General features: G+C 41.2%; 1 protein-coding gene across 5 annotated transcripts in view; it reads left to right on the top strand.

Moving 5' to 3' along the window:
- Positions 1-27,787, top strand: part of RAB28 (RAB28, member RAS oncogene family) — a 269,956-nt gene that overhangs the window by 72,542 nt on the left and 169,627 nt on the right. For all 5 annotated transcript variants that reach the window (XM_030191192.1, XM_030191190.1, XM_030191191.1 and 2 more), the window contains exon 4: positions 14,525-14,654. In XM_030191192.1, the coding sequence (XP_030047052.1) occupies positions 14,525-14,654 (130 nt within the window). The remainder of the gene's footprint in view (positions 1-14,524; positions 14,655-27,787) is intronic.

The following is a 27,787-nucleotide window of genomic DNA, read 5'->3' as shown; positions in this document are numbered from 1 at the left end:
GCGACTGGGTCTCAGCTGTGTGGAGAGTTCGGCTGGCTCTTCCTGGGAGGGTTCCCGGCTTCAGTGCTCTGAGCGGGGTGAATTTTTTGTTAGTGTGCCGCCTCCATCTTGCCTTCGCGCCCGTCGGTCAGCGTCATCGTTATGGCAGCAGAAGCTGTTAAACGCTGCTCCCGCTGCGGCAAATGGTGGACCGCAGCGGGGCTCTGCAGTGTGAATTGCTTAGAGGCGTCGGGCTCGGGGAGCGTAGCTGTGTCGGCGGAGATTTACCACCCTTTTGACTTTGGCAGCGGTGCCATCTTGGACGTGCAGGGGGAACTCGCGGCTCCAGGTTTCTCCCGACGTATGGGTAAGGGGCAGCCTGAGCTTGTAGTGCAGATGAGGGATTCACCCGTCGCGCTCTCTGTTTCCGTTTTGGCAGCAGTCAGGGAGATTCCTTTTCCCCTGAGTTCATCCTGCTGATGCATAAGGCTTTTCTTATGAAGAGAGCTCTGCCTGAGGGCTCCTTTGGCTCTGGCCTTGTGGGTCCTTCTTTGGTCTCACAGACTTCTCTTTCTTCTGGGAGTTTGCTACCTTCTTCTCCTGCGGATGCGCCTGGCCCTAAGCGCAGGCGGGTGTTTTCTGAGTGAAGAAGTCTCTCTTCCTCCCCAGTCTACTTCTCATTTCATTTTGGGGGAGTCGCAGGATTCTGGTAGGCCCTCTCAGCTGGAGGACCTTTATGACGGAAAGGGGACGCCTCAGGAGCAGGATGACCCTAAGGCGGTCTGTATTTTCCATCGTGATGAACTCCCATCCCTCATTTTGGAGGCTTTGCAGGCTCTAAGCATTGAAGATCCTGACGTGGCTCATTCCTCTTCTTATAATCCCAAAATGGCCAGTACTAGGCAGCCGTCTCGGGCGTTTTCCAGTTTCTTTTCCTTCCACCTGTTCACTACTTTGTCCAACATTTCTGCCTCTCTCACTGTGCACCATTTCTCCTTCCCCTCCAAACCTATGTCCAACATTTCTCTCTGTCACCCCTCTCACCCTCCTTGCAGAATCTTTCCTTCCCCTTCACCCCTGTGTCCAACATGATTTCTCTGTCTCTCACCCTCCATGCAGCATCTCTCCCTCCCCTCCACACCTGCGTCCAACATTTCTCCCTCACCCCTCTCACCCTGCATGCAACATATCCCCCTCCCCTTCACCCTGATGCCAGACAATTCTCCCCTCCCCTTCACCCTTATGTCCGACAATTCTTCCCCTCCCCATCCCATGTCCATCAATTCTCCCTTTATCACTCCCCCCTCTGCCCCCCGTGCAACATCTGTCCTTCCCTACCCCACCTCACAACTCTCCTTCTTGTATGAATGGATCCCTGACAGTGGCAGCGTTGAGGGGAGCAGGCTGGACTCCTGCGGTCCTGCATCTCCTTCCTTTAAGCATCGGTGTTCTTGGAACATGTCCGCGGCAGCGATTTTTACACACTGCCTGCTGCTAAGCCGGAAGCCTCCTTTCTGCAGCCCGTGTCCCGCCTGATCAGAAACATGAAATTGTGACAGAGGGGGGTGAGACGCAGCAGAAAGGAGGCTTCCGGCTTAGCGGCAGGCAGTGTATGGGAATTGCTGCTGCTGCCAGGGAATTCCTTCATGCAAAAGCGATGCTTAGTGAAGGGAGATGCAGGACCGCGGGAGCCCAGCCTGCTCCCCTCCACACCAGTGATGTTAAAGGTGCAGCATTCTTGGGTGGTTCCCATACAAGAGACAGAATAGTAAACTCTAAACAAAGTAAGTTTCTTGTAACTTCCCATACAATGGTCACAGGACTAAATAAATGTGAATGGAGGAAGAAGTTTCAGTAACCTTACAAAGAAGGAGCAGCACACGTTGCTTTAAAATGCTTAACTGTATGTAGAGCACAAAGCTCTTAACGCATTTAGTTACATCAGTATATATCTTATTTCCTCCAAAATGAAAATTATAAGCTGAAATCACCCATCCAATGTCCATAACTCAAAATAGTCCACAATCAAAAATTGAAAAACACTTACCTTAAAAAGCAGAATAACTGCTTCTCAAAAACTTGTCAGTCTCTCAAACGCCAACTGGGCCATCCTGGGTTTGCACTGAGTGGGGTCAGTGTTCCAAAAGACACCAGGGATTTTATTTTTGAGTTGGGAGGGAGGAGGCTGATAGACTGGATCTGTGGTATTGGGAGGGATGTAGCATTTTTTTATCAAATCCCTCTTCCTGTCAGTGCATAGCCAGTCACTGCTCACACACTGATAGGAAGTGGGATATTATGAATGAGCTACAGATATCTGCTGTGACTTTAATGCAGCAGTAATTTGCATGCTCATTGAATACTGCATCCTGTAGTTCTTTGTTTATTTTTTTGTGAGAAACTGTGGTTAGAAGCTCTGTGGTCAGAGTCCTAACATGCAGCTCTCTTCATTGACCCTCTGATCTTGAATAGTTAATTTCTTATCTTCCTTTCTTGAATTTTTACCCAGCTTCTTCTAAGAATTTTGTTTCCTACATTTGTAATTCTTTCCACCCCAGGCTGGCTACAGTAGTCTGTCATTCTTTGCACAGTTCTTTCAGGGTACATATTGTCCTGAAAGATTTTTATAGGACCTACAAAAGAGCTGAATTTTGTATAAAATTATAATTCATTCTGTTTATTTACATGAGGGGATTTTCTTTTGGTCTCTTGATTTTTCATTCAGTGAAAGAGACCATTACTGTCTAGAGACAGTTTGGCTACATTTAATTAGCCTTTTCATCCTGTCACTATGGGCCTCTTATACTAAACCACGCTGGTGATTCCCAGTGTGACAAATGCGCTGCAGCCCATTCATTTTGAATGGGCTATGTCACATTTGCTGCATGAGAATCACAAACATGGTTTAGTAAAAGAGGCCCTATGTTCTGTAGAGTATATACTTAACTAAAATTGTTTTCTCACTTTGTTCATCAGGAACAATGTAGAAATCATTTTTAGCTTAAAGTGGCATTTCATTGAGGAGGAATCTTGGATCTTCCTGGAGCAGACATTAGTAAGAACAGTCACTTCTCAACAGACTCATCTCCAGTACCATAGATTTTTTTTTTTTTTTACAGTGCAGTAACTGAAAAAGTGATTCCTAATTGGAAAATGTAATAGATTTGATACATGGTACAGTCTTGGTATCATGGTTGTCATCTTTGCAAAGTTTATCTTCAGGTATTCTTACTTCATCACATGTTTAGATATGGCACCGCACAGACTTCATAAATGTGGGCACTGAATCTTTAGAAGCAGGATATTAGCACATCTAGTTTTTCTCTTCTATCTTCTTTGAAACCATCAGTATTACTAATTCTTTCACTTTGTGACTCTTTTGAAGAGAAGTCTTATAAGGGCAGTAAACTGGAGTTACTGGTTCTCTCAGATGCATAGCTGTCTTGATGTTTTAAATGTGGAAATCCTTCTTAAAAAGGGTACACAGTGTGCTGCTATCAGTAGCCCTATGGCAATGTGCTTGGGGCATTTTGAATATCAGGTTGATCTAAAATCTATATGATCTTATTTTGTATTCCTTTTGAATCTCTTGGTGGTTGTTTCACCCCACGTTTGAATTCGATAGGACAGTTGTGATGAAAAACCTCATAGAAATATATTTCCGGTGCATGCTTTCTTTGATTTAAACTGTCTAATTTACAGGCATCTGGCCATTTTCTTGGTCTGAGTTGCTACATAAATCATTTAATAAGTGAAATGAAAGCAGATGCCTGAAAACATCCTGGCTGTGAAAACATTCAGGTTTAATATTTATGCTAAGAATGCTTCTTAAATTCTTTCCTTCCTTGATAAATATTGGGACAACATGATATTTTTTTAAACTTTATTGAGGTAAAAATATTGTGAGTATGATACAGTTGCAGGGCCACCACATAAAGATAAATGGATAAATCTTTGCCTTATATTCAGCAGCTGTATCTGCTGGATACTTGTGGCCCACACTGGCCACTGGCAATATTGTTCAATGTGCTAGGTCAAAGTCCTTAAGTAAAAGTAAAAATAAATGCATATTTTAATACTTATGTAAAAGTAAAAAATATAGGACTCTGTTTACAAAGGTGCGCTAGCATTTTTTTAGCATGCGCTAACCGTGTAGAAGCTCATAGGAATATTTATAGCATCTACACGGTTAGTGCACACTGAAAATGCTAACGAGCCTTTGTAAATGGGGGCCCATAGTGAAGAATACATTAAAAATGTATTTAAGTGAAAGTAAAAAAGTTATTGCCTAATATAATACTTTTTTGGGGAACCTATTATAAGAAAATAAAATTACAGAACACACAGACAAACATGGTTTAATGGGGCAGAGTCAGCATGGATTCAGCCATGAGAGGTCTTGCCTCACCAATTTGCTTCTTTTCTTTGAAGGCATGAATAAACATGTGGATAAAGGTAAGCCAGTTGATGTAGTGTATCTAGATTTTCAGAAAACTTTTGACAAAGTCCCTTATGAGAGACTCCTGAGAAAATTAAGGAGTAATGGGATAGGAGGCAATATTCTTCTGTGGATTAAAATTGGTTATTGGACAGAAAACAGAGGTTAGGGTTAAATGGCCATTTATCTCAATGGGAGGAGGATGAATAGTGGAGTGCCACAGGGATCTGTACTGGGACCGGTGCTATTTAACATTTATAAGCGATCTGGAAATCGGAACAATGAGTGATATGATTAAATTTGTAGATGACACGAAAATATTCAGTTCATATGGATTGTGAAATATTTCAGGAAGACTGAACATCCAAATATGGCAGATGAAATTTACCCAAATCCGTAAAATCAACCCAGAACTATCTAAATTTTAGAAAATTACTGAAGACCATCCTGTTCAAGAAGGCTTACTTTCCTGACTCAGCCTAACCCACCCATTCCTGGTTTTCAGCAAGATTCATCGACCTTATTAACATGTAACTTTGTGTTATCTTTTGCTACCTTACTTGTTTAAATGATACCTTACTCTTACATTGTTTAATTGTACTTTTCTGTACTGTAGTCTTCCCTACGGTTCTATGTAAGCCACATTGAGCCTACAACTAGTGGGAAAATGTGGGGTATAAATGTATTAAATAAATAAATGTAGACAAACGCAAAGTGATGTACATTAGGAAGAATAATCTGAATAATAGTTATCTGATGCTAGGGTCCATTTTAGGAGTCAGCACTCAAGAAAAAGACCTAGGTGTCATTATAAACAATGCACTGAAGTCTTCTACTCAGTGTGCAGTGGCACCCAAAAAAGCGAACAGGATGCTAGGAATTATTAGGAGAGGGATGCAAAAAAAGACCAAAAATACCTCACCTTGAGTATTGTGTTCAATTCTGGTCACCATATCTTAAAAAAAGATATAGCAGAATTAGAAAAGGTTCAAAAAAGAGTGACCAAAATGATAGAGGGGATAGAACTGCTCTCATATGAGGAAAGGCTAAAGAGGTTAGGGTTCTCCAGCTTGGAAAAGAGATGGCTGAGGAGGAGATCAGATTGAGGTCTACAAAATCCTGAGTGGTGTGGAGCGGGTGGAGGTGAATCGATCTTTCACTCATTCTAAATGTACAAAGACCACTCAATGAAATTGCATAGAAATACTTTTACAACAAATAAGAGGGAAAACTTTTTTCACTCAATGAATAGTTATGCTCTGGAACTAATTGCCAGGGGATGTGGTACCGGCAGTTAGCGTATCTGGGTTTAAAAAAGGTTTGGACAAGTTCCTAGAAGAAAAGGCCATAGTCTGTTATTGAGATGGACATGGGAGAAGCCACTGCTTGCCCTGGGATTGGTAGCATGGAATGGTGCCACTAATTGAGTTTCTTCCAGGTACTTGTGACCTAGATTGGTCACTGCAGGAAGCAGGATACTGGGCTAGATTGACCATTGGTCGGATCTAGTATGGCTATTCTTATGTTCTTATTCTTTAGAAATGAGCACCTCCCTGTGTGGCATCTTTCAGTCTTAAGGCCAGACAAACAGATGTCCTCTCTAAAGACTCTATCAATTCAGTCACCCCAATGTAAAATTTTCAATGGGATGACCAGCAATCTTTTGTGGTGTTCACCAATAATTTCAACCAGCTTCAATTTCATCTCCGCTTCAAAGTGACCCAACTCATCACTGTTCAGTTTGGCTGAAGACCAGTAACCAGTTCAACAAACACAGGCAACTCCACTGTTTTCCTAGGCTATTTTCAATGAACAGCAAACCCTTGGTGTCTAGTGGCATTCCCTGCCCCCTTCCCAGAATGTAAAAAAAAAAAATCTCTGGTGTCTAGTGGTGCCCACAAGCCCCACACTGCCCCCCAGGGCATATCTTAAAAAACCAGAGCAATGCCCACTTACTCCTGACTCTGGTGCCACCATATTAAAAAATGGCGCTATTTGGCCCTGTACAGTTCATCCTGATTATGCACTGGGTGGGGGGGGGGGGGGGGGGGGGGGGGGCGGCAATCTGCCATGTAAGGCAGATGCACCGCATGGGGCCAGGTGCCACCACTTTTCAAGTTGGCGGTCCCAGAGGCAAGAGTGTGTGTGTGGGCATTATCCCTGCCTCATTTGAAGTACATTTTGGAGTGGGGTGGGCTGGGAAAAGGTCAGGGATGCACAAGACTCTAGAAAAATTGATTTTAAATATCAATGAAAGGGAGAGGGGTTGGGTTCTGAGGGGGGGAGGGGGTCAGATTAGGCTCTGCAGTCCTGCACATGGTTGAACAAATGTTTCACTTTTTTTTTTGTCTAAAAGCACCCCCCCTTTTTTTTTCTGTTCTTTGCAATACAGTGCTTAATGGCCTCATTAGCCCACACTGCATTGAAATGGATGCTATGTCTTCCACATGACTTAATACCTGTGCTCATCCCCTCTCAGCATTGCTTGATCAATAATGTCTTGCAGTAAAATGTGCAGTTAGGCTTGCAGTAGCTTTCTGCATTAGCCCTAGAATACTGGGCTTCATGTAACTTGGTCTGACTTAGCATGGATGATCTTATGTTCTTATCTAGTTAGAAAAGTGGTCTTAAATTTAGACAGCTAACTTAGAGGTATGTTTATTAAAGGGCTTTAGGATTTGAAGTGAACATGGATTTTAGTGAGTGTTAACTGCAAATCTAATGCTTTTCTTTTTGAGAGTGTTATACAGGTCATGCTCTGATGTAGTCATCATTCCATGGTAACTGCTAGGATTTAATTCTGGATCATTTAGTGACTGCTATGTAGAAGGTGCTAAGTGATCCAATGTTAACTCAGTTGTTATTCCATTAGTAGAATTACCTAGAACGTGCTAGCAGGATGTTTCCACACACGTCATGCCCTGTCCCACAAAAAGTTCCTGATTTGCACGCTAACAAGTGTATAACCACAGAGTGCCTTAATGCCATCATGAGATACCCTTGTTAGTGCACATTAAGGGCTTAATACCCTTTACAAATACAGGTGTGTCTTAAATGTATATGAGGTATATTTAGTAAAGTCCTAGTAAACATAAATTTGTCTGGATAAGCGAAATATTCCCGCTGTCTGGACAATTTTGACCCTGCCTCCAGAATGCCCTTGTTTCCTCCTTTTGTTATTTGGATCAGTTTTGGCTGGTTATCACTATGTCCTATGTTCAGTTTTTTTGATTCTCTCTCTCTCTCTCTCTCTCTCTCTCTCTCTCTCTCTCTCTCTCTCTCTCTCTCTCTCTCTCTCTCTCCTCTCTCTCTCTCTCTCTCTCTCTCTCTCTCTCTCTCTCTCTCTCTCTCTCTCTCTCTATATGTGTGTGTGTGTTTTTTTTTTTTTTTTTTTACTGAAACAAAAGATTTTGTGATTAGCAATGGGTGTTAACAATATAAGTGTATTTGAATATTAACCTTATTGTTTTTTGGATTAAAGCACACTGGGGGGGGGGGGGGGGGGGGGGGGGAAATTAAGTCATTCACACAGGTAAATCTTTTGTTTTGTGCAGAAATAGCATTTTATAAATCTGCCCTATGTATATGCACATAAATATATTTTACGATTACAGTCTGCCTGTTCACAACTTTATCTGACCTGAAGGAGGGCATTCCTGGTGGTATGGGCTGTGTTAAGAAGTAAGCACATAGAACTTAACTGGGAGATTAGTACATACCAAAGAGCAGGTGTAAATGTATGTATTTTTCATGGAATAATCTGCAAAGAGAAAGTTTATACTTACACCACTTTTTCAAGGGAAAGTAACTTATACACATTTTAGACAGCCTGTTATTAAAATTACCCTCTCTTTTGTCTGTGTGAAAAGTCTTCTAGAAATCAAGCCCAGTGTTTTAATTGTTGCAATTTAGTTTATGTGAAACAATGAACAAGGTCTGACATGGTTTTGGTTTGGCTGGCATATTGATTTATTCCTGCCATTTCTCCAGTAACAGTAACTGAGCTTATCTTTACTGCAGCAATTATCTCCAGGTCAGTGTATCTGTTTGTAGCATTTGTAGATAACCCTCACTAATCTGGAGGCTTTCGCTTACATTAGATAAATAATAATCACAATGCCTTTTAAGAAGGCATTAAGGGTGCATATGGTAAATGGTAAACTATGCACCTTACTTTGGGGTAATGTCATTTACATGTGAATGTGGCCATATATGTGTGTAAATAACATTTTATAAAATACTGACTACCACAAAAGTATGTGGTTTGAATTGAGGGTACATACTTTGCTTGTTGGTGTGCACTGGGGTGGAATTTGGGTGGAGTATCAAGCATTCATTTAAATTATAAAAATATATAACTTATTCACTTGAGAAATGTTGGTGTGTACATTTATTCGAGCTGTGCTATTTGCACTAGTATTTTATAATGTCAATTAGGCATTTACTTGCCATTTAAAAATAGGCTTCACATAGAACTTTTTATGGCACTTTAAATAGTCACTCCCTTATAAAATTACCTCCTGAATGTGTACTTGTAACGCATTAAGTACAGGACATCACAGTTTTGGAAGCTTCTGGTTTATTATGGTTTGCACTGCTGATATATATTTTTTACAGTTGTAATGATCAAAACTGTTTTAGTTGTCGTCCTTCTAGACTAGTCCAGACAAGTTGGTTATGCTCTCCAACCAGCAGATGAAGGCAGAGAACACTGTTCACTGACTCAACAGTATAAGGAGTGGTGCTGCCCTGAAACCTGCTATTTTCTTCCTCAAGCAGATGATGCAGGATTGACTGGTGAAGCAGGTTCCGTTGAAGCAATCCATGTCCTGTGGCTCTAGTTCTTTGGCTGGTGTCTGCACCTAGAAATTGGTTCATGGTCCTTGGCCCTGGTAGAACCTGGAGGTTTGTGTTCTCCTTAGCCCTGAGTTTTGGCCTTCAGGCCTTTGTTTGGTGCAACTATCTGGCAGAGGTCCCACGGAGTCACGGTCAGTAGGAGTGAGTGAAATTTTAGTTCTTACCTCTCTTCCTCTCCTGAGCTCCACTTAGTAGGAGCTCAGTGACAGCACTCTGAGGAGCATGCTTTCTCCTCAGGTTCTCTGGTTGCAGAGACTGTGATGAGGCTGGCCATCTGTTGGCATGGAGGTTCTGGGGACATCTGTTTCCTGATTGGGGCTTCTTCTCTACTAGTATTTCATTTAATTAAAAAATAAAATAAAAAAGGGCCAGTATGGTGTGAGGCTCCTGGTTGCTAGAGAGAAGCACCTGAATGGAGTTCTGGGGCAGCTGAGATGGCAGGACAGGTCTCGGAGCATTTGGAGTGGGTTGTGCAGCTCCATGGAGCATGTGCCCAGTGCATGCCATGCTCGGAGCGAGCCTTTCTCTCAGGCAGCACAATGTTGGAGAAGTTTTTGTTCATGCTGACAATCGTTCTGGCAGGAAGCAGACAGCAGAAAAGGCAGACACCGTTCTTGGGACTCCATCTTAGGGGGCAGCCTTTCCACTTTTAGGAATTGCAGCCATTTTGGGCAAGGACTGCATTTTTCCATCAAGTAGTATATGGTACAGCCTTAGTGAAGTTTCCACAGTGAGTCCTGGTGCAAGCTCTTCCTCCTGGGTCTCTAGGGCTTCAGTTGTTAGGATGGGGGTGCCTATGGCATACTATCAGAAGCTTATCAGGCAGCCCAGGCCTGTCACCAGCCTTGTTTCTGTCTAATAAGCTCAGAGGGGACTCCAGCCTAGTGGTTGCAGTGGTAATCTGTGAAATCAGTTTGCTCCCCTCTGGCCCTTTGTGGTCAGGGCTGAATCTCCTGGCTCTTAATTTATTCAGGTGGTGACTTAGATTCTAGGTTCACTGGGGATAGGGATACACCTTCTATAACTGATTGATTGTAATTGCAGTGCATGGAATATTCAGTGAGGAGCAAGGGGATGTCTCCCCTGTGGCAGTACCCTTGGATCAAAGAGGACCAGTTATATGCAGAGAAGGCTTGACCTGAGTTTTGTCAGGTGGGGTATGGGGCTTCTTCCACTGCTACCAGATATTACAGGTGAATAACATAGGCCAGGTCCCTACCCCTCAGACATTGTTGTAGAAGAAGATCCATCCTTCTTTCCCTTCTATTCAACTAGGGGGATAGAAGGGGTAACAGTCTGCAGAACCGACTCTTTCTCCTCCCAAATGAAGCCTCCAATGCAATGCGCCCTTTAATTTCTGATAGGCTATGTGCAGAAAATTTTTTCTTGTAAGTTGAGTTTAAATTTGTGTACTATGAACCAATTGTACCTTGGCAAGGGTAATACAAATATCGGGATTTCAAAAGTGTTAATATAAGTAATTGTTGAAAGTAATTCTACATTATGAGATCAATTATTCAGTGTGGTTTAAGCAGGTAGGCGGGGCTCCTGCCCATTTAAACCATGCTGAGTGAGCTGGCCACTGAAAGAAGCATTTAACAGGGCAGTGCCACTGAATATTGTCTGAGTTGGGCGGACTTGGAAGTTACATGGGCTCCAGCAATATTCAATACCAGTGCCTGCAAACCTAACTAGAGAGAGAGGACTACATAAAATGCAGTCCTATCTTTTCCTGCTTGGGTATGTGGATGTCAGTACTGAATATCGGCCGCACCTAAATAACCTTTGGTCCACTGAAGACCTAGCTATTCAGTACCAGTGTCCAGATATGACCCTCCATTGCATATCCAGTTCTAATTTAGCCTGTGACTGTCAGCAACTTTAAAACTACTGACTGCTGTGGTTGAATGTTACCCTTGGTTGAATGTTACCCTGTAAGTTAACATATCATTTGCCTTGAACTATTTGATATTTTCTAATTTAGTTTCTCTGTGCTCCTTGTGTATGCTTGCTCATGTGCGTGACTTAGAGGGAATATCGCCCCTAGGGTATCATTAGCAAGAAGTGTGAACGGCTTGTCCGAAGCCCGCCCTTAATGAGGGGACAACCCATCCCATCTTTTCCGGTGCTCTGTGCTCAGGGTCCGGAAAGGAACACAAACCTCAACTTGGCCTGCGTTACGGGGACAGGCTTGATGTTTTTGGATGGTTATATTTAAATCTGCAAGGTGGGAATCGTCTGCAAATGGGATGTAATTCTGTAAGGGGGAGGGCGGGCTTGGCAGCGCTAATATATGGACGGCCCCTCCGGGGACCAGGATCCTTCCTGCTCCCCGGAGGAGGTTTGATCTCCCACCCATCCCACCCTTTTTGCTTCTGAGGAGCCTCCAACATGCGGGTTGTTTCGCCTGTTCGCAGCTTCGGGGGGTGGGGGGGGGGGGTACCCGAGCTAGAGTCTGTGCAGAAGGGGGTCCTTATGGACAGGGCCTTAATGTTCACCCTGCGGTGTTCATTGGGCCACAGCGTAATTACAGATGTGGAGGTCCACGTCTTGATGGGTTGACCTAGCTCGTATGGCAGGTTAAGGTATTGTGCTCAAGGCAGGGCCACAAGGTTCACCCAGCGGTGTACATTGGGCCCGAACTCAATACAGATGTCTTGAGGGTTAAGCCTTGCTGATGTGGTGGCTTTGGTTATGACTCCTTGCTGTAAATGGCAGGTGGTCGGGGGTTACTACTGAATAAATAATGGTATCTGTTTCTATAGCTCGGGTTCTGTATGTCACTAATAAACAAAGCTGCGGCCTGTTTTATACCAAGAAAGTTGTTGGTCTCAATCATTGATGTACCGCTATTACGTTTAACGGAATATGATAAAAATGTATCAGAGGAAAATGCAGGTGATAGGTCTCATATCCCTTCATTAAGGCCAGATTAGGCATGTAATATGTGAACCTTTGATACAGTAGAAAAAAATGTAATCAAGTAGAACTTGGGTGTCCTGCTTTGGCAACATCTTCAGGTTCACCTTGTGCCCTTTTTTTAGCCCTGATGTTTTTTTGACATGGAAGGAACCACAAGTTAATCTTGACAAGATGTGGGGTGCTAGAGCTATGGAGAAGAAAATGGAGGAGTCATTTTTGTTTCCTGAGATGAACTAGTAGTTTTTATGGCTTTTGATAACAGGGACCCACAATTTTTCTCCCAGGGTTCAGATCTCCCATGTCTTTGACTCCCTGGGGGGGGGGGGCGGGGGGAAGTCTTTCATCAGATCCTATGCATCTGGCCAGTGAATCCTGTGTGTTGTATCTTGAGCTCAGACTCTGCTGCCTCTCCTGGTCTAGTCTCCTTTTTGATGAAGGGAAGTGCTGAACTTGGTCAATCATCAGCCATTATGTCAATTGAAAATTTCTGGTAGCTAAGTCCTTTCAGTCGAAGGATAATAAATGGCTTTGACCGTTTGGCATGTATCCCTGGTTGGACATTTGTGGTAGAGGATCTTTGACAAACTCTGGATTTTAGCTAGTTGTGGGGCCCAATATCCTTGGGGTCTTGAGTCTTTGGTTATTGGCCTTGATCTTAGAAGGATCTGGCCTAGATACCCAAGGTGCTGTGCTGCAGTTACTTTTATGCTACGCCAGGTTGTAAGTTCATGTCTATTGTTGGTATTGTCCTTTGGTTAGTCAAAAGCCTAAACCCTTGTGAGCTATGGTCCCAGATAGTAATTTGTTTGCAGAAGAGGCTTGCTTTAGTCATGTCCTTGAGTTTCTCCTATTCATGTGTCTGTTATTTGATGGCAAATGATAGTTGATTGACATCTTTGTATAGGCCCTACTCTTGTCCTCTTCTCCTGTGGCAAATGTATAGCTTGGTACTAGTGGCACTGACAAGCTCTCTTGTTGATTGGTGGAGTTGCAGTCTTTAGGTTTCTGTTTAGTTGGGGGATGTACCCTTTCTGGGCCCACAGTTCCCCTTTTAGAGTTCTGTGCTCAGTCTGTGGGACAGTTCTGAGAATGTTGCAAGCCTTTACTCTATCTGTCACTAATTTGATTTTCTTGCAACTCTTTGCAATTTGTGGGTATACAGAGGTTGTCTCGGGTTTCTCCCTTCATTTGTAGGCAGTTCTAAGTTCACATTTCACATTGCCCTGCTCAGTGGACTGTAGGATTGCAGAGCATAACCAACTGCATTGGTATGGGCTAAGGGAAAATTGGGCTATGTTTTTAACTCTGTTCATTTGAGGAGCTCAGTAGCTCTAGGCCTCCCCATTTGCACCAGCTTCAGGAAATTCTAAGGCAATAGCGCAGAAGGCATTGCAACTTCCATTAGTGACCATCACAGTGGGGATGCTGAAAGTAGGGTAAATTTTGCCTTGAGATGACTGTGTTTATCAGGACCTGGTCTTCCTCCTGCCTTGTGTCCTTAGAGCTTTGGTACATCCCACTTGCCTGGCTTGTCTAGCAGGATAAGGAAGGTGAAAGTTTTGTTCTTACCTGCTAATTTCATTTTCTCGAGTTCTGCTAGACCAGTCCAAGACCCATCCGGGAAGACAGCAGCTGAAGTTTTCCGCATAATAACATCTGAGGGAACCTTGCAGACCTTCATTTATTCTCAGAAAGGAGTTTTCCACTTCAGAGAGGGCCTGAGGTTTGATTTACAGTATAATGTGGCTCTTTATTCTATCTATTTCATGTTACTTCAGAATATTGATTCATTGTGGTGCACCGCATGGTGCTCTGTAATGTTGCTTCAGAATCTTGAACTACTACTAGACTAGTGATCTATAATTTTGATCATTAAAGTTTATCTGTAATGTTGTTCGAGTGTTTGGATATGCTTTGTCAATAGTGTTCTGGCCAGTCTGAGTGCTGCACCACTCCTTCTACTGGTGGTGGTGATGCTGAAATGTCAGTGTTCTCTGCCTCTGGTTGGGGGACACAACCTGCTCTGGTTTAACAGGACTCAAAGAGAGGAAATTTATCAGGAAGGAACAGATTTCCCAGTTTTTGATAATGTGGGAGCCTAATGTCTAATGATGGGCCTAATGAATGCTGTCTAATAAATGTTTTTGTTTTTTGTTTTGAACTGTCTGGGCTTGGTGGCTGACCCACATAATAACATGTTTACACATATACTGTACTGGACTTTTATTGTAGAAAACCTTTGGAATTGTACTGTATGTTTTTCCATACTCAAGAAAGCATAGGCATGAATGTAATTAAATTGCAGCAATAATATTCTTTTCTTATCAGGGTGTCCTTTTGGTGTATGATATAACAAATTACCAGAGCTTTGAGAACTTGGAAGACTGGTACGCCATGGTAAAGAAAGTGAACAAAGAATCGGATTCTCAGCCCTTTGTGGCTTTGGTGGGCAATAAAAGTAAGTTCTGAATGTGAAAATAATTGCTTGTAATTTACTAGATATTAGTTAATAGCACAAGGTAATTTGGTAAAATAGGCAATTTTCTGTTAGGGTAGTGAAATAATGTGACATGTTTGTGTCATTTCTGAGATTTGTGCTTTTTTACACCACTGACAGTATTTAAGAATTTTGTTTTGGCAAGGGGAGTATTTTTGAAAATATACTCAGATCTACATGTTTATCCCTTGTATTTTGTGTGTTTATAATTGTTGGAGGCAAAAAAGGTTGTTCAGCCAAACATACTAGGACAGTACACTGCCTTAGGTGAATCTCTTCATATAGGCAGTTAATAAATCCAAGTAAATAAATCAGTAAACCAGAGTATGTTGTTAAACAAGGTAAAACAAAATAAGGAAAACGTTTTCTGGAAAATATTCATAATGGCAGAAAATCATGCACTTTGATAATGGCAGAAAAAGGACCTACTGTTCTATTCAATCTGTTCAATATTCTCAATGGAGAAGAGTAGATAGTGGGGTTCCCCAGGGTTCTGTGCTGGGACCGGTGCTTTTTAAACATATTTACAAATGATCTAGAGATGGGAATGACTATATTATATTATTTTTATATTTTGCTCACACCTTTTTTTAGTAGTAGCTCAAGGTGAGTTACATTCAGGTAGTGAGGTAATTACATTTCCTGATGACACAAAGAGGCATATTTTCAAAGCACTTAGGGGGGGCTAAGTTCCATAGGTTTCTATGGAACTTTGGGAGGCTAAGTGCTTTGAAAATATGCCTCAAAGTTATTCAGAATTGTTAAATCGCAAGAGGATTGTGAAAAATGACTAGAGAACCTTAAGAGACTGGGTGTTCAGATGGCAGATGATGTTTAATGTGAGCAAGTGCAAAGTGATGTATATGGGAAAGAAGAGCCCAAACTATAGCTAAGTGATGCAAGGTTAGGAGTCCTTACCCAGGGAAAGGATCCTAGGTGTCATCGTTGATGATATGTTAAAACCCTTTGCTCAGTGTGCAGCGGTGGCTAAGAAAGTAAAAAAAATGTTAGGGAATATTAGGACAGGAATGGAAAACAAAATGAGAACGTTATGCAATTGTATCGCTCCATGGTGTGACCACCTCGAATACTGTGTGCAATTCTGGTTACCGCATCTAAAAAAAAAGATTTAGCAGAATTTAGAAAAGATACAGAGAAGGGCAATGAAAATGATAAAAGGGATGGGACACTTCCCTATGACTAATGGCTAAAGTGGCTAGGGCTCTTCAGATTGGGGAATAAATAGATGGCTGAGAGGAGATATGATAGGGGTCTATAAAATACTGAGTGGAGTGGAATGGGTAGACGTGAATCACTTGTGTACTCGTTCCAAAAATACTAGGGCTAGGGGCATGCAATGAAACTACTAAATAGTAATTTTAAAACAAATCTGAGAATATTTCTTCACTCATTGTGTAATTAATGTCTGGAATTTGTTGTCAGAGAATGTGGTAAAAGCAGTTAGCTTAGCAGGGTATGAAAAGGTTTGGATAATTTCCTAAAGAAAAGTCCATAAGCCATTATTAAGACAGACTTGGGAAAATCCACTGCTTATTTCAAAGATAACAACAAAGAATAAATAATGGCTAAACTTAGTCCAACAAAAATTTGTAAAAAACACACAACAAAAACTGGACAAAGTTCACGTATTGCAATAGGACCATAAACGGCTAGGGAGGTTATCTCATAACGTCAGAAGTATCCGTGTGTGCCAACTGTTGTTCTGGCTCACCGGTCTGTATGTATTTGTAATCATTGAACACCTCCAGCCAACCAATGGTACCCGCTAGTACTCATATGTGAAAAAAATTGCCTATATATTGTTCATTAATTTCAGGAAAAAGGCACAACAATGTCCGTGGGTACCATTGTTCAAAAATTCAAAAATTAAACATTATTGCAATTAATAAGCAAGTAATGCACAAAATCAACTTAAGTAAATGAGCAAGTAATGCACAAAATCAACTTAGCTTGTAAGCTCCCAGCGCTGTCTAATAACTTCAACGGCTGGAGCTCATCGGGTTTCAGTTTAGGTTAGTGAAACCTCTTTAGGCAACTCCGGTAATCTGATAAGCCCGACAGGACCCTGTTTCGCGGTCTCTTGCTTTGTCAAGGGCATATAGGTCTAGAGAACGGAGAACAAATAGTTAGTATTAAAAATAACATGAATAACGCTTACTTGTTAAGTAAACCCAGCGTTAGGACTCACAGCAGCCTGAGTTGTTGTCGGTAAATCGCCAATCCAAGATGGCGACCGCGTTGTAATTATAAGCTTATTAAGCTCCGCCTCTTAAGGTCACGTCATAGTCAGCTGTTCGTAACAGTCAGTAAATTAAAAGAAACAGTTCCAATGGAGAAAGGTGTTCAAGCCCTGAGGTGCCACTGTATTCAGGCGAAAAATCCATTGGGTTTCTTTTTGTAACAAGAGTCTATTAATGTTACCTCCACGGGCATTAGGCACAATACAATCAATCACCATACATCGTAGGGATTCAATCGTATGTTGGTTTGCAACACAATGTTGGACAAGCGGAGCTCCAATCATACGGGCAGAAATTCTGGATCTGTGTTCAACCATTCTCGCGTTCAAAGATCTGTTAGATTTACCAATATAGATCTTATCACATGGGCATTTGATATAGTAGATGATATGGGTAGTACGACAGGTCGTGTGGTGTTTAAGTTGAACTGTCTGGCCATTGTGGTAAAAACTGGCTGTCTCGATGGTCATGGGGCATGTTTTGCATCCACTTCTATTACATTTTGTGTGGCTCCCATGCATATTAAGCCCAGTAGTTGCAAGGACTGGTAAATCAGCTGGACTTAGGATTTCACTTAAATTGCGTGCTCGGGAAAAAGCCATTCTCAGGCGGCAATTTTCAAAAATGGGATGAGCACGCATAATGTCCCAATGTTGTTTAATAATATGCGTGGCAGCTTCCCCACCTTGTATATATCTCATAATAAAGGTCATCGTAGGATCTTCTTGTGGATTTGATGACATATTTCGTAAGAGCAGATCTCGGTTGACAAATTTAGCCTTTGTAAAGCTTTATTCAAAACATTTTTCGGATAATTACGTTGTAATAGTTTGGAGCTAAATGTGTGGGCTTGCTGGCGAAAATCTGATTCTTCAGAACAGATTCGTTTAAATCGTAAGAACTGAGAATAGGGCAAACTCTGGCGAAGAGTTTTAGGGTGACAGCTGCCAAATTCCAAGATAGCGTTCCTATCTGTGGATTTGGTATGTACCTTAGTTTGGAAACCCCCGGCTCTCAGAGTAATTTCAACATCAAGGAAGTGAATGTTGTTATCCGAAAACGTCACAGTGAACTGAATCCGCGGATGACAGTTATTTAGCCATGATTGAAAATCTATTAGTTCATTGGCAGTGCCCGTCCAGAGGACGAAAATGTCGTCAATATATCTCCGCCATAGTGTGATATTGTGGTGATAAGGGGAGGTATATAACCACTTATTTTCAAACGCTGTCATATAAAGATTAGCTAGAGTTGGAGCAAACGTTGCACCCATGGCCACACCTGAGGTCTGAAGATATAAACTAGTCCCAAATTTAAAGAAGTTCTTACAGAGAGCCACCTTCAATAGTGACATCAGAAATTTGGTCGGGACCTCGTGGGGTCTTTGTCTCTCTTCTAATACCATGAATACCACTTCAAGTAACTCATCTTGTGGGATCATGGTGTAGAGAGATTTGACATCAAAAGTGGCCATGATGCATTGTGCGTGTGTGACATTTGTGTCTCTCAAGATCTGTAGGAAATGATTGGTATCTTTAATATATGAAGGGCATGATGAAACCCTATCTTTCAAAAAGGAATCTAGATAGATAGACAGGGGCTCTAAGAGGGAACCTCTAGAGGAAATAATTGGTCTACCAGGGGGCTTTTTAAGATCTTTATGTATTTTTGGTAATAAATACATGACGGGTATAATAGGAGTTTTATTGTTCAAAAATTGAAATTCTTTGTTGGTCAGAAAGCCTGTTTCCAGGCCTTCTTTGGTAATGTCTTGAATCAAATGTTGTAGCTGCGTGGTACAGTCATGTTGTAACTCCACATAGGACGTCTGATCTGCAAGTTGCGTAGTTGCTTCAGTGAGATATTGTGCTTTGTTTAATACTACAACCGCTCCGCCTTTGTCGGCCCTTTTTATGATAATCGCAGGGTTGTTTTTTAGTTCTTTCAGAGCACTGCGTTCATTCTTTGACAGGTTATCCCGTGTATTAAATGGTTTCTTGTCAAAGAGTTTTTGTATATCACGTAAAACCAACTGCTTAAAAGCATTGACAGTTGGGTCCAAGGGTATAGGTGGAGACCATTGGGATTTATTCATTACCCGTGATTGTGGTAAGAATTTCAATTTTTGAACAATAAAACTCCTATTATACCCGTCATGTATTTATTACCAAAAATACATAAAGATCTTAAAAAGCCCCCTGGTAGACCAATTATTTCCTCTAGAGGTTCCCTCTTAGAGCCCCTGTCTATCTATCTAGATTCCTTTTTGAAAGATAGGGTTTCATCATGCCCTTCATATATTAAAGATACCAATCATTTCCTACAGATCTTGAGAGACACAAATGTCACACACGCACAATGCATCATGGCCACTTTTGATGTCAAATCTCTCTACACCATGATCCCACAAGATGAGTTACTTGAAGTGGTATTCATGGTATTAGAAGAGAGACAAAGACCCCACGAGGTCCCGACCAAATTTCTGATGTCACTATTGAAGGTGGCTCTCTGTAAGAACTTCTTTAAATTTGGGACTAGTTTATATCTTCAGACCTCAGGTGTGGCCATGGGTGCAACGTTTGCTCCAACTCTAGCTAATCTTTATATGACAGCGTTTGAAAATAAGTGGTTATATACCTCCCCTTATCACCACAATATCACACTATGGCGGAGATATATTGACGACATTTTCGTCCTCTGGACGGGCACTGCCAATGAACTAATAGATTTTCAATCATGGCTAAATAACTGTCATCCGCGGATTCAGTTCACTGTGACGTTTTCGGATAACAACATTCACTTCCTTGATGTTGAAATTACTCTGAGAGCCGGGGGTTTCCAAACTAAGGTACATACCAAATCCACAGATAGGAACGCTATCTTGGAATTTGGCAGCTGTCACCCTAAAACTCTTCGCCAGAGTTTGCCCTATTCTCAGTTCTTACGATTTAAACGAATCTGTTCTGAAGAATCAGATTTTCGCCAGCAAGCCCACACATTTAGCTCCAAACTATTACAACGTAATTATCCGAAAAATGTTTTGAATAAAGCTTTTACAAAGGCTAAATTTGTCAACCGAGATCTGCTCTTACGAAATATGTCATCAAATCCACAAGAAGATCCTACGATGACCTTTATTATGAGATATATACAAGGTGGGGAAGCTGCCACGCATATTATTAAACAACATTGGGACATTATGCGTGCTCATCCCATTTTTGAAAATTGCCGCCTGAGAATGGCTTTTTCCCGAGCACGCAATTTAAGTGAAATCCTAAGTCCAGCTGATTTACCAGTCCTTGCAACTACTGGGCTTAATATGCATGGGAGCCACACAAAATGTAATAGAAGTGGATGCAAAACATGCCCCATGACCATCGAGACAGCCAGTTTTTACCACAATGGCCAGACAGTTCAACTTAAACACCACACGACCTGTCGTACTACCCATATCATCTACTATATCAAATGCCCATGTGATAAGATCTATATTGGTAAATCTAACAGATCTTTGAACGCGAGAATGGTTGAACACAGATCCAGAATTTCTGCCCGTATGATTGGAGCTCCGCTTGTCCAACATTGTGTTGCAAACCAACATACGATTGAATCCCTACGATGTATGGTGATTGATTGTATTGTGCCTAATGCCCGTGGAGGTAACATTAATAGACTCTTGTTACAAAAAGAAACCCAATGGATTTTTCGCCTGAATACAGTGGCGCCTCAGGGCTTGAACACCTTTCTCCATTGGAACTGTTTCTTTTAATTTACTGACTGTTACGAACAGCTGACTATGACGTGACCTTAAGAGGCGGAGCTTAATAAGCTTATAATTACAACGCGGTCGCCATCTTGGATTGGCGATTTACCGACAACAACTCAGGCTGCTGTGAGTCCTAACGCTGGGTTTACTTAACAAGTAAGCGTTATTCATGTTATTTTTAATACTAACTATTTGTTCTCCGTTCTCTAGACCTATATGCCCTTGACAAAGCAAGAGACCGCGAAACAGGGTCCTGTCGGGCTTATCAGATTACCGGAGTTGCCTAAAGAGGTTTCACTAACCTAAACTGAAACCCGATGAGCTCCAGCCGTTGAAGTTATTAGACAGCGCTGGGAGCTTACAAGCTAAGTTGATTTTGTGCATTACTTGCTCATTTACTTAAGTTGATTTTGTGCATTACTTGCTTATTAATTGCAATAATGTTTAATTTTTGAATTTTTGAACAATGGTACCCACGGACATTGTTGTGCCTTTTTCCTGAAATTAATGAACAATATATAGGCAATTTTTTTCACATATGAGTACTAGCGGGTACCATTGGTTGGCTGGAGGTGTTCAATGATTACAAATACATACAGACCGGTGAGCCAGAACAACAGTTGGCACACACGGATACTTCTGACGTTATGAGATAACCTCCCTAGCCGTTTATGGTCCTATTGCAATACGTGAACTTTGTCCAGTTTTTGTTGTGTATTTCAAAGATAAGCAGCATAAAGTCTGTTTTTCTGTTCTGGGATTTTGCCAGGTGCTTGTGGCCACTGTTGATGAACCTTCAATCTGTCCCAGTATGGCAATGCTTATGTTTTTAATTATTTCTGTGCACAATGGTAAAGATAAATCCCAGCCTCCATTAATAGAAAAAGACTGCTTGTAAGATATCACTCCTTATCCAGGACAGTGTTTGTCATCGTCTTGTTTGTGTCTCACCATCTTAAGTATATAAAAGTAGGCAAGATTCCTTATTTACTTCACTGCCAGTACCCTCCTTTCCCATATCTAACCACAAAACAGTTGCATGAACATCCAGCCTCTAAAATACTCTGTGTGGCTTTCCAGAAGAAATGGCTATTTGAGTGCCTAAGTTTCTGTCAGGACTTTATTGCTGTAGTTAAAGCCTGCCGGAGAGACCTAGTGGCTAGTTAGGTAAATTTTTAACAGGCTCTCTCACTGGTCCACCTCTGCGCCCCCCCCCCCCCTTCCACCTCTGCACCCCCCCTCCAAAAAAAAATTTGCAGAGCTGGCTATACCCGGGGAGAGAGCGTGCTATCAAACAATCCTTACATCCAAATTTACCTTCTTTTAATGTAAAAAAAAATCCTTTATCCTCCATCTTTTAAGATACTGCCTACCTGCTGGATAGTGATGGCTCAAGGAAAGCAAGTTTGGTCCAGTGAAGACTAACTCAAAATAACCTGGCTGTTCCTTAGCTGGGCTGTAGTATTACCATATTGAAAATACGACCATACCAAGCCTCTGTGGTAATGCTCCACTAATAAGTTAAAAGATTAACTGGATTTCTTGAAAGGATTATATAAACTTAGGATGTATCATGACTAGGGACACACACATATGCTTATTTATTCAATATCGCAATTCTTCATACAGCCACAAAACAATCTTTTAGGGTAGATAGTGTTCACAATGAGCTCCTTTTATTACCAACCAGACAGAGATAAGAGTTTTCAGTTTTGGCACAATATAAGTTATCACAAGAACAAAATATAAGAAAACCAATATGGGCTGCATTAGGGGCTTAAATAGCCCATTTATCATGTATAAACAAAAGAAATCTGCAAACAAAATATTTATTTTGACTAATAAAACCACTTCCCCCTGAAACATGTTCAAAACAGAATAATCCATTTGCATATCTAAAAGGTAAACTTCTACAAAACAGATGAAGATCTGATTCCATGTGTGCCCCAATGAAAGGAGAGTTTAATTGTACTTCCATTTAATTTCAATATATTCCATCAACTTTATAACACCAGGCTTCCCATGGTAGATTATAACAACAACAGTTAAGAGTGACACATCAGGAAACAGGATATCCTCACTGAAATTTGGCCATTCATGCCCATTGCCATTGCCCTCTTTCTCTCCCATCCAGAGTAGTGTTCCATCTTGCTCCCTCCCCCCCCCCCCCCCGTCAATGAAAAATGTTTTTTTTTTAAAGTCAATTTAAGTAAATATTAGATTGCGCCGTGGGGCCTAATTACCTGGCTGGAATGGAAGTGGTGATCAAGATTCTTCTGCCGATGAGGAGGACGATAGACTGGTGGCCGGCAGGGGTGTGGAGGAGTGCACTAGCAGTGCAGCCGTGCAGGAAGCAGAAGGCGCTACTAGCTCGTGGCTGCAATGAAGAGTGCAGTCAGACGCGAGCTGGGACAGACAGAGAAGCCAAACACCTGCAGGAGCCGAAGCAGGAAGGGCGCACTCACTGGCGCGCAGGGTGCCACAGGGGCGTCATGACATTGACAGGGCGGGACTCAGAGACCGGAGAGGCGGAGAGAGCGAGAGGAGCCGCTGGGAGGAGGAAGGCGTCATGACGTCGACAGATGGGCCGCTGGGCAGGACTCTGAGACTGGAGAGGCGGAGAGAGAGTGAGAGGAGGCGCTGGGAGGAGGTAGGCGTCGTGACGTCGACAGATGGGCTGCTGGGTGGGACTCGGAGACTGGAGAGGTGGGGAGAGAGCTGACAGCTGAACAACCGGCTCGCAAAATTCTTGAAAAAGTAACAACTGGCTCTGCAGAGCCAGTGCGAGCCGGCTCCAGCATACCACTGGGTTAGAGGCTATGATTATAGAATTATGCTATCTCCTTGTCTTGTGCTTGTTTCATGAACACATTCAAGTAGTTCCCAATTTGCCTGTTTTCTTCTTGACACTATCTCTTTAATGACATTCCATCATGTTCTCTCAGTCTGGAATGATATCTGATCAGACCAGCCTAGCTCCATGCAATAAAAGTTTTGGCTAAAAAAATGTTTGTCTTCAAGTGAATCGTAATGAAATGAAGAGGAGGTGAAGATTTCACCTCTTAGATCAAGGTTAGTATTGGTCACATTGCATCCCACAAATTCCTATCCATTCTGCAGATCTCTTTTGGTGCTCATTTTAAATGCCATTTCCCTCTCTCCTCCATAGCTAAGTTAAGTTAATTTATATCTTGTTGTGTTGTAATCAAGGCGGACTTATGATGTTACCTAGTAGCAGTATAATATTAAAAAATAGGCTAATAAAACAAACAGATTCAATATTCTTAAGCCCCATCTTGCATAGGAAATGGAGATGTCCAGGTCAGCGTGTCTCAATTCCCCCAGTATTTTGCGAAAGGCTTTGCTGAATGCGGATCCTCTTGTAAAATATATATGAAAACACTTATTTATTTTTATTTATTTATTGCATTTGTATCCCACATTATCCCACCTCTTTGCAGGCTCAATGTGGCTTACAATACATCATGGGTACTGGAAATAGGAGTGCATATACATTAGGTTTACAGAAGGTTTGTGTTACATAGTGGTGAATTATATAATGGTGTTAAAGCAAAAGACATTATAAGACAGTGCTAGAAAGCAAAACACATTATAAGACAGTGCTAGAAGTTCAAAAGATTATACAGTTACACATGTTCATCTTTGTGATATATCTTGTCGAAGAGATAGATTTTTAATAGTTTGCGGAAATTGGTCAGTTCATAGACCGTTTTCAAGTTGTGTGGCAGCGCATTCCAGAGCTGTGTGCTCGTAAAGGAAAAGGCAGATGCATGCATTGATTTGTATTTCAAACCTTTGCATTTGGGAGGATGAAGAATGAGGGGTGTACGTGAAGATTTTTTTGCGTTCCTAGGTGGTAGTTCTATTAGATCTGACATGTAGGCTGGGGCGTTACATATGAGTGCATTATCCATTTGCTGGCACATCCAATGGGAACAACCATAAAAAAGTGGAAAAATAGAGTGTGCCCCAAGCTTTTAAATTATTGTTGTAGCCAGTTATGAAAAGGGGGGGCGGGGGGAGAGAATCAGATTATCCTCTGGACTCCCTATGACTGCAGTTATATTCTCCACCCTTTCCCTATGACTGCAGTTATTTCCTCCACCCTCTTCCAGATCTTCTCCAAAGCACCTCCTCAACAAGAAGCATATCCCGTGTATTCCCTTCACTGCAGAAGGGCTATGACTTTCTTGAACAACCCCACCAGTCAAACTCCCCTCCCCCAGGTCCTAATGGGAGGCTTTCTGATAACCTGTGGGAGGGTAGGAGTAATACCCAGTCACCCCTACCTCATTAGGCACTCGGTTCAAAATGGTGACATTGACCTTCTAATGACACTGCTTCTAATGACATTGCATGTTTTAGCACATGCAATCCCTGGGATAATTTTGTAAGAGGCCTTGTATATGCATTAAAAGGGCTTTATATACAATAATGACACATGCTAAATGAAAGTATAGTTTAAATAAATGAAAAAGTGATAAAATAGTTTACAAATCAAGGAATGTTGTAGAATATATTTCCTCCTATCGGTGGTTCTTCACCAGGTCATATTCTATAACAAGAGCCTTCCTTGCTTTAATTTAAGAAAAATCTAAATAATTTCTTTGTCAGAAGGCATTTGGGATAGGATCATAGCATGAGAGGTTTGGAGAAATTCTGATTGCATGACTGTTTTTTGTGGTGCTTGGTCTGTTTTGTTTGCTCTCCCACCTTTCTTCCAAAGTATACATATTGAAATCTGTCTGTCCCTAGACGCATTATGATGACCATTGACCATTTTAGTAGCTATAATCTGGACTGATTCCATCCTATTGATATCTTTTTGAAAGTGTGATCTCTAGAATTGTACAAAGGTGTAGGTTGAGTAGAAGTGAATCGATTTTTTACTACTCGTTCCAAAAGTAGAAAGACTAGGGGACACTCAAAGTTACATGGAAAGACCTTTAAAACAAACAGGAGAAAGTATTTTTTCACTCAACGAATAGTTACGCTGCTGGAGGATGTAGTAACAACAGTTAGTGAATCTGGGTTTAAAGAAGATTTGATCAAGTTCCTGGAGGAAAAGCCTATAGTCTGCTATTGAGACAGACATGAGAAAGCTACTGCGTGCCCTGGGATTGGTAGCATGGAATGTTGCCACTATTTGGTTTCCTGTCAGGTACCTGAGACCTGGATTGGCCACAGTTGAAAACAGGATACTGGGTTAGGTGGACCATTCGTCTGACCCAGTATGCCTATCTTATGTTCTTATATACTGGCCTGAAATTTTAAAATAATCCAAGATTGGTCATTAATATATGTTACTTAACTTATATTAATTACATGGAAATAAGGTTTGGAATTTACAAGCAATAAAGATAGCTGTTAAAACAAATGTAATTACAAAAGCTTAATAAATCTTCATTAGACAGTGGCACAGCTAGAACTGATATCTTGGTGGGGCCTGAGGTTAACATGGGTGGCAGTAGATTGGTATTATTGACACTGCTTACAGTTCCACTCTTATTGGTCTGTGCCGTGGCTGCTGACTGGCTGGGCCTGATTCCAAAGTTGGTAGCTGTGACTCATCCAGACCCATCTATCCTTACAGCCCTGACTTGAGGTGTAGTTAGTTTTGTTGGTTTTAATGTATGCTAATAAACAGTGGGAAGTTTTGCATCTCATTACTGCACATTTAAGGTTTTTTTTTCTTTGTTTTAAAAGCTAAATTTACAAAGTTCTGTTAGATTGCATATGCAAAAACGTTTAACCTTTAATGCTTACTTTTTTCTGTAGTGCATTTTAGAACATTGGCCTCCAAGAATGAAGTTCTGCTTCTTAGGACAAAAAGTAATATGAATATACATGCAAATACTGTACCACCTTTCAAAACGAACTGAACTGTAGAAATTCATTTAGGAAGAATATAGTACTAGAATTTTCTTTCTCAGCCTCCATCATCAAAATAAATAAAATGATAGTTAAGTATGTAGTTTTCATCAGTAATAAGTATAAGACAGGATAATCTGTGTGTTTTTTTTTCTTTTTTGAATTGATAGGTATGTGCTTCTACTTTTTGTTCTGCTATATAGACTTTCTAATTGAACTTTCTTTTCTACCCATTTGGTCCATAAGTAGACTCAAGTGTCAAACCTGCATTCTCAGTTAGATGTATTATAAACAGAAATTAACCCAGGTTGCATGGGAGCTACACTCCTATTGATTTATAGCTCTTTGGCTGGTCTTAGGGCACTGGTTATCTGTAACATATTAGGAATAAGAATTATCAGGCACCAGTATATTATGGATGGATGAATGACTTCTGCTCTTGGTGATATTAACCAGATCACCTACAAAATAAAGCCTAATAAGTTAGATTTTTAAACAGTCTTCATGACAGATGGGAGCAGCAAGGAGAGTGCATCAACACTAATTAATAGCATTGTATGTACACTTCAACTTTGATTATTCTTTAGAGTGCTAACTCTATGTAGGAAGTGGTGTTCTGTTATTGTGAAGTTTAATGGTTACTTGTTAATATATCTTAATTTGTGCTTGCTGGTGTAAATAGTAGTGCATTTTAATGTTAGCCCATACAGTGTTGAGCTGCTTTTAAAACTTGATTTCCCTCTAGAATTGCATTTGTTCATTTTGGTTAGAAATGCACAGTTCTAATTTTGTAAATTAATGGAATATTATACACATTTTGGTATGACAATAAAAATTGACTGAGAACAAACAAAATAGAATGTCCTAAAAAATGAATGAAATCATCTAACGAAGCCTGCGTGGAAAAATGCTTCCCTTAGGTTTGTTACTTTGGAGAAGTTTTAACTTGATTTCGCATAGGTGCTACTTCTTGTGCTGCATCATGCCGGGCTGCCTTAGTTCTATTTTTGCTAAGGTATAGACAGAAAATTTTCTTTGCAGTGGTAAAATGTTTTACCTCGTTTTCCTCTTGGTTTTTTCCTAGTTAGGATTTTTAATGTTTTTTTTTTAAATATTTATCAAGAATTACAATTTCTAGCAAGATACTTTTTTCTATAGACATATATATCAACAAT

This window comes from Microcaecilia unicolor, chromosome 2 (assembly GCF_901765095.1).
Source record: "Microcaecilia unicolor chromosome 2, aMicUni1.1, whole genome shotgun sequence".
Classification (NCBI taxonomy): domain Eukaryota; kingdom Metazoa; phylum Chordata; class Amphibia; order Gymnophiona; family Siphonopidae; genus Microcaecilia; species Microcaecilia unicolor.
This window is presented reverse-complemented; position numbering and strand designations above follow the sequence as displayed.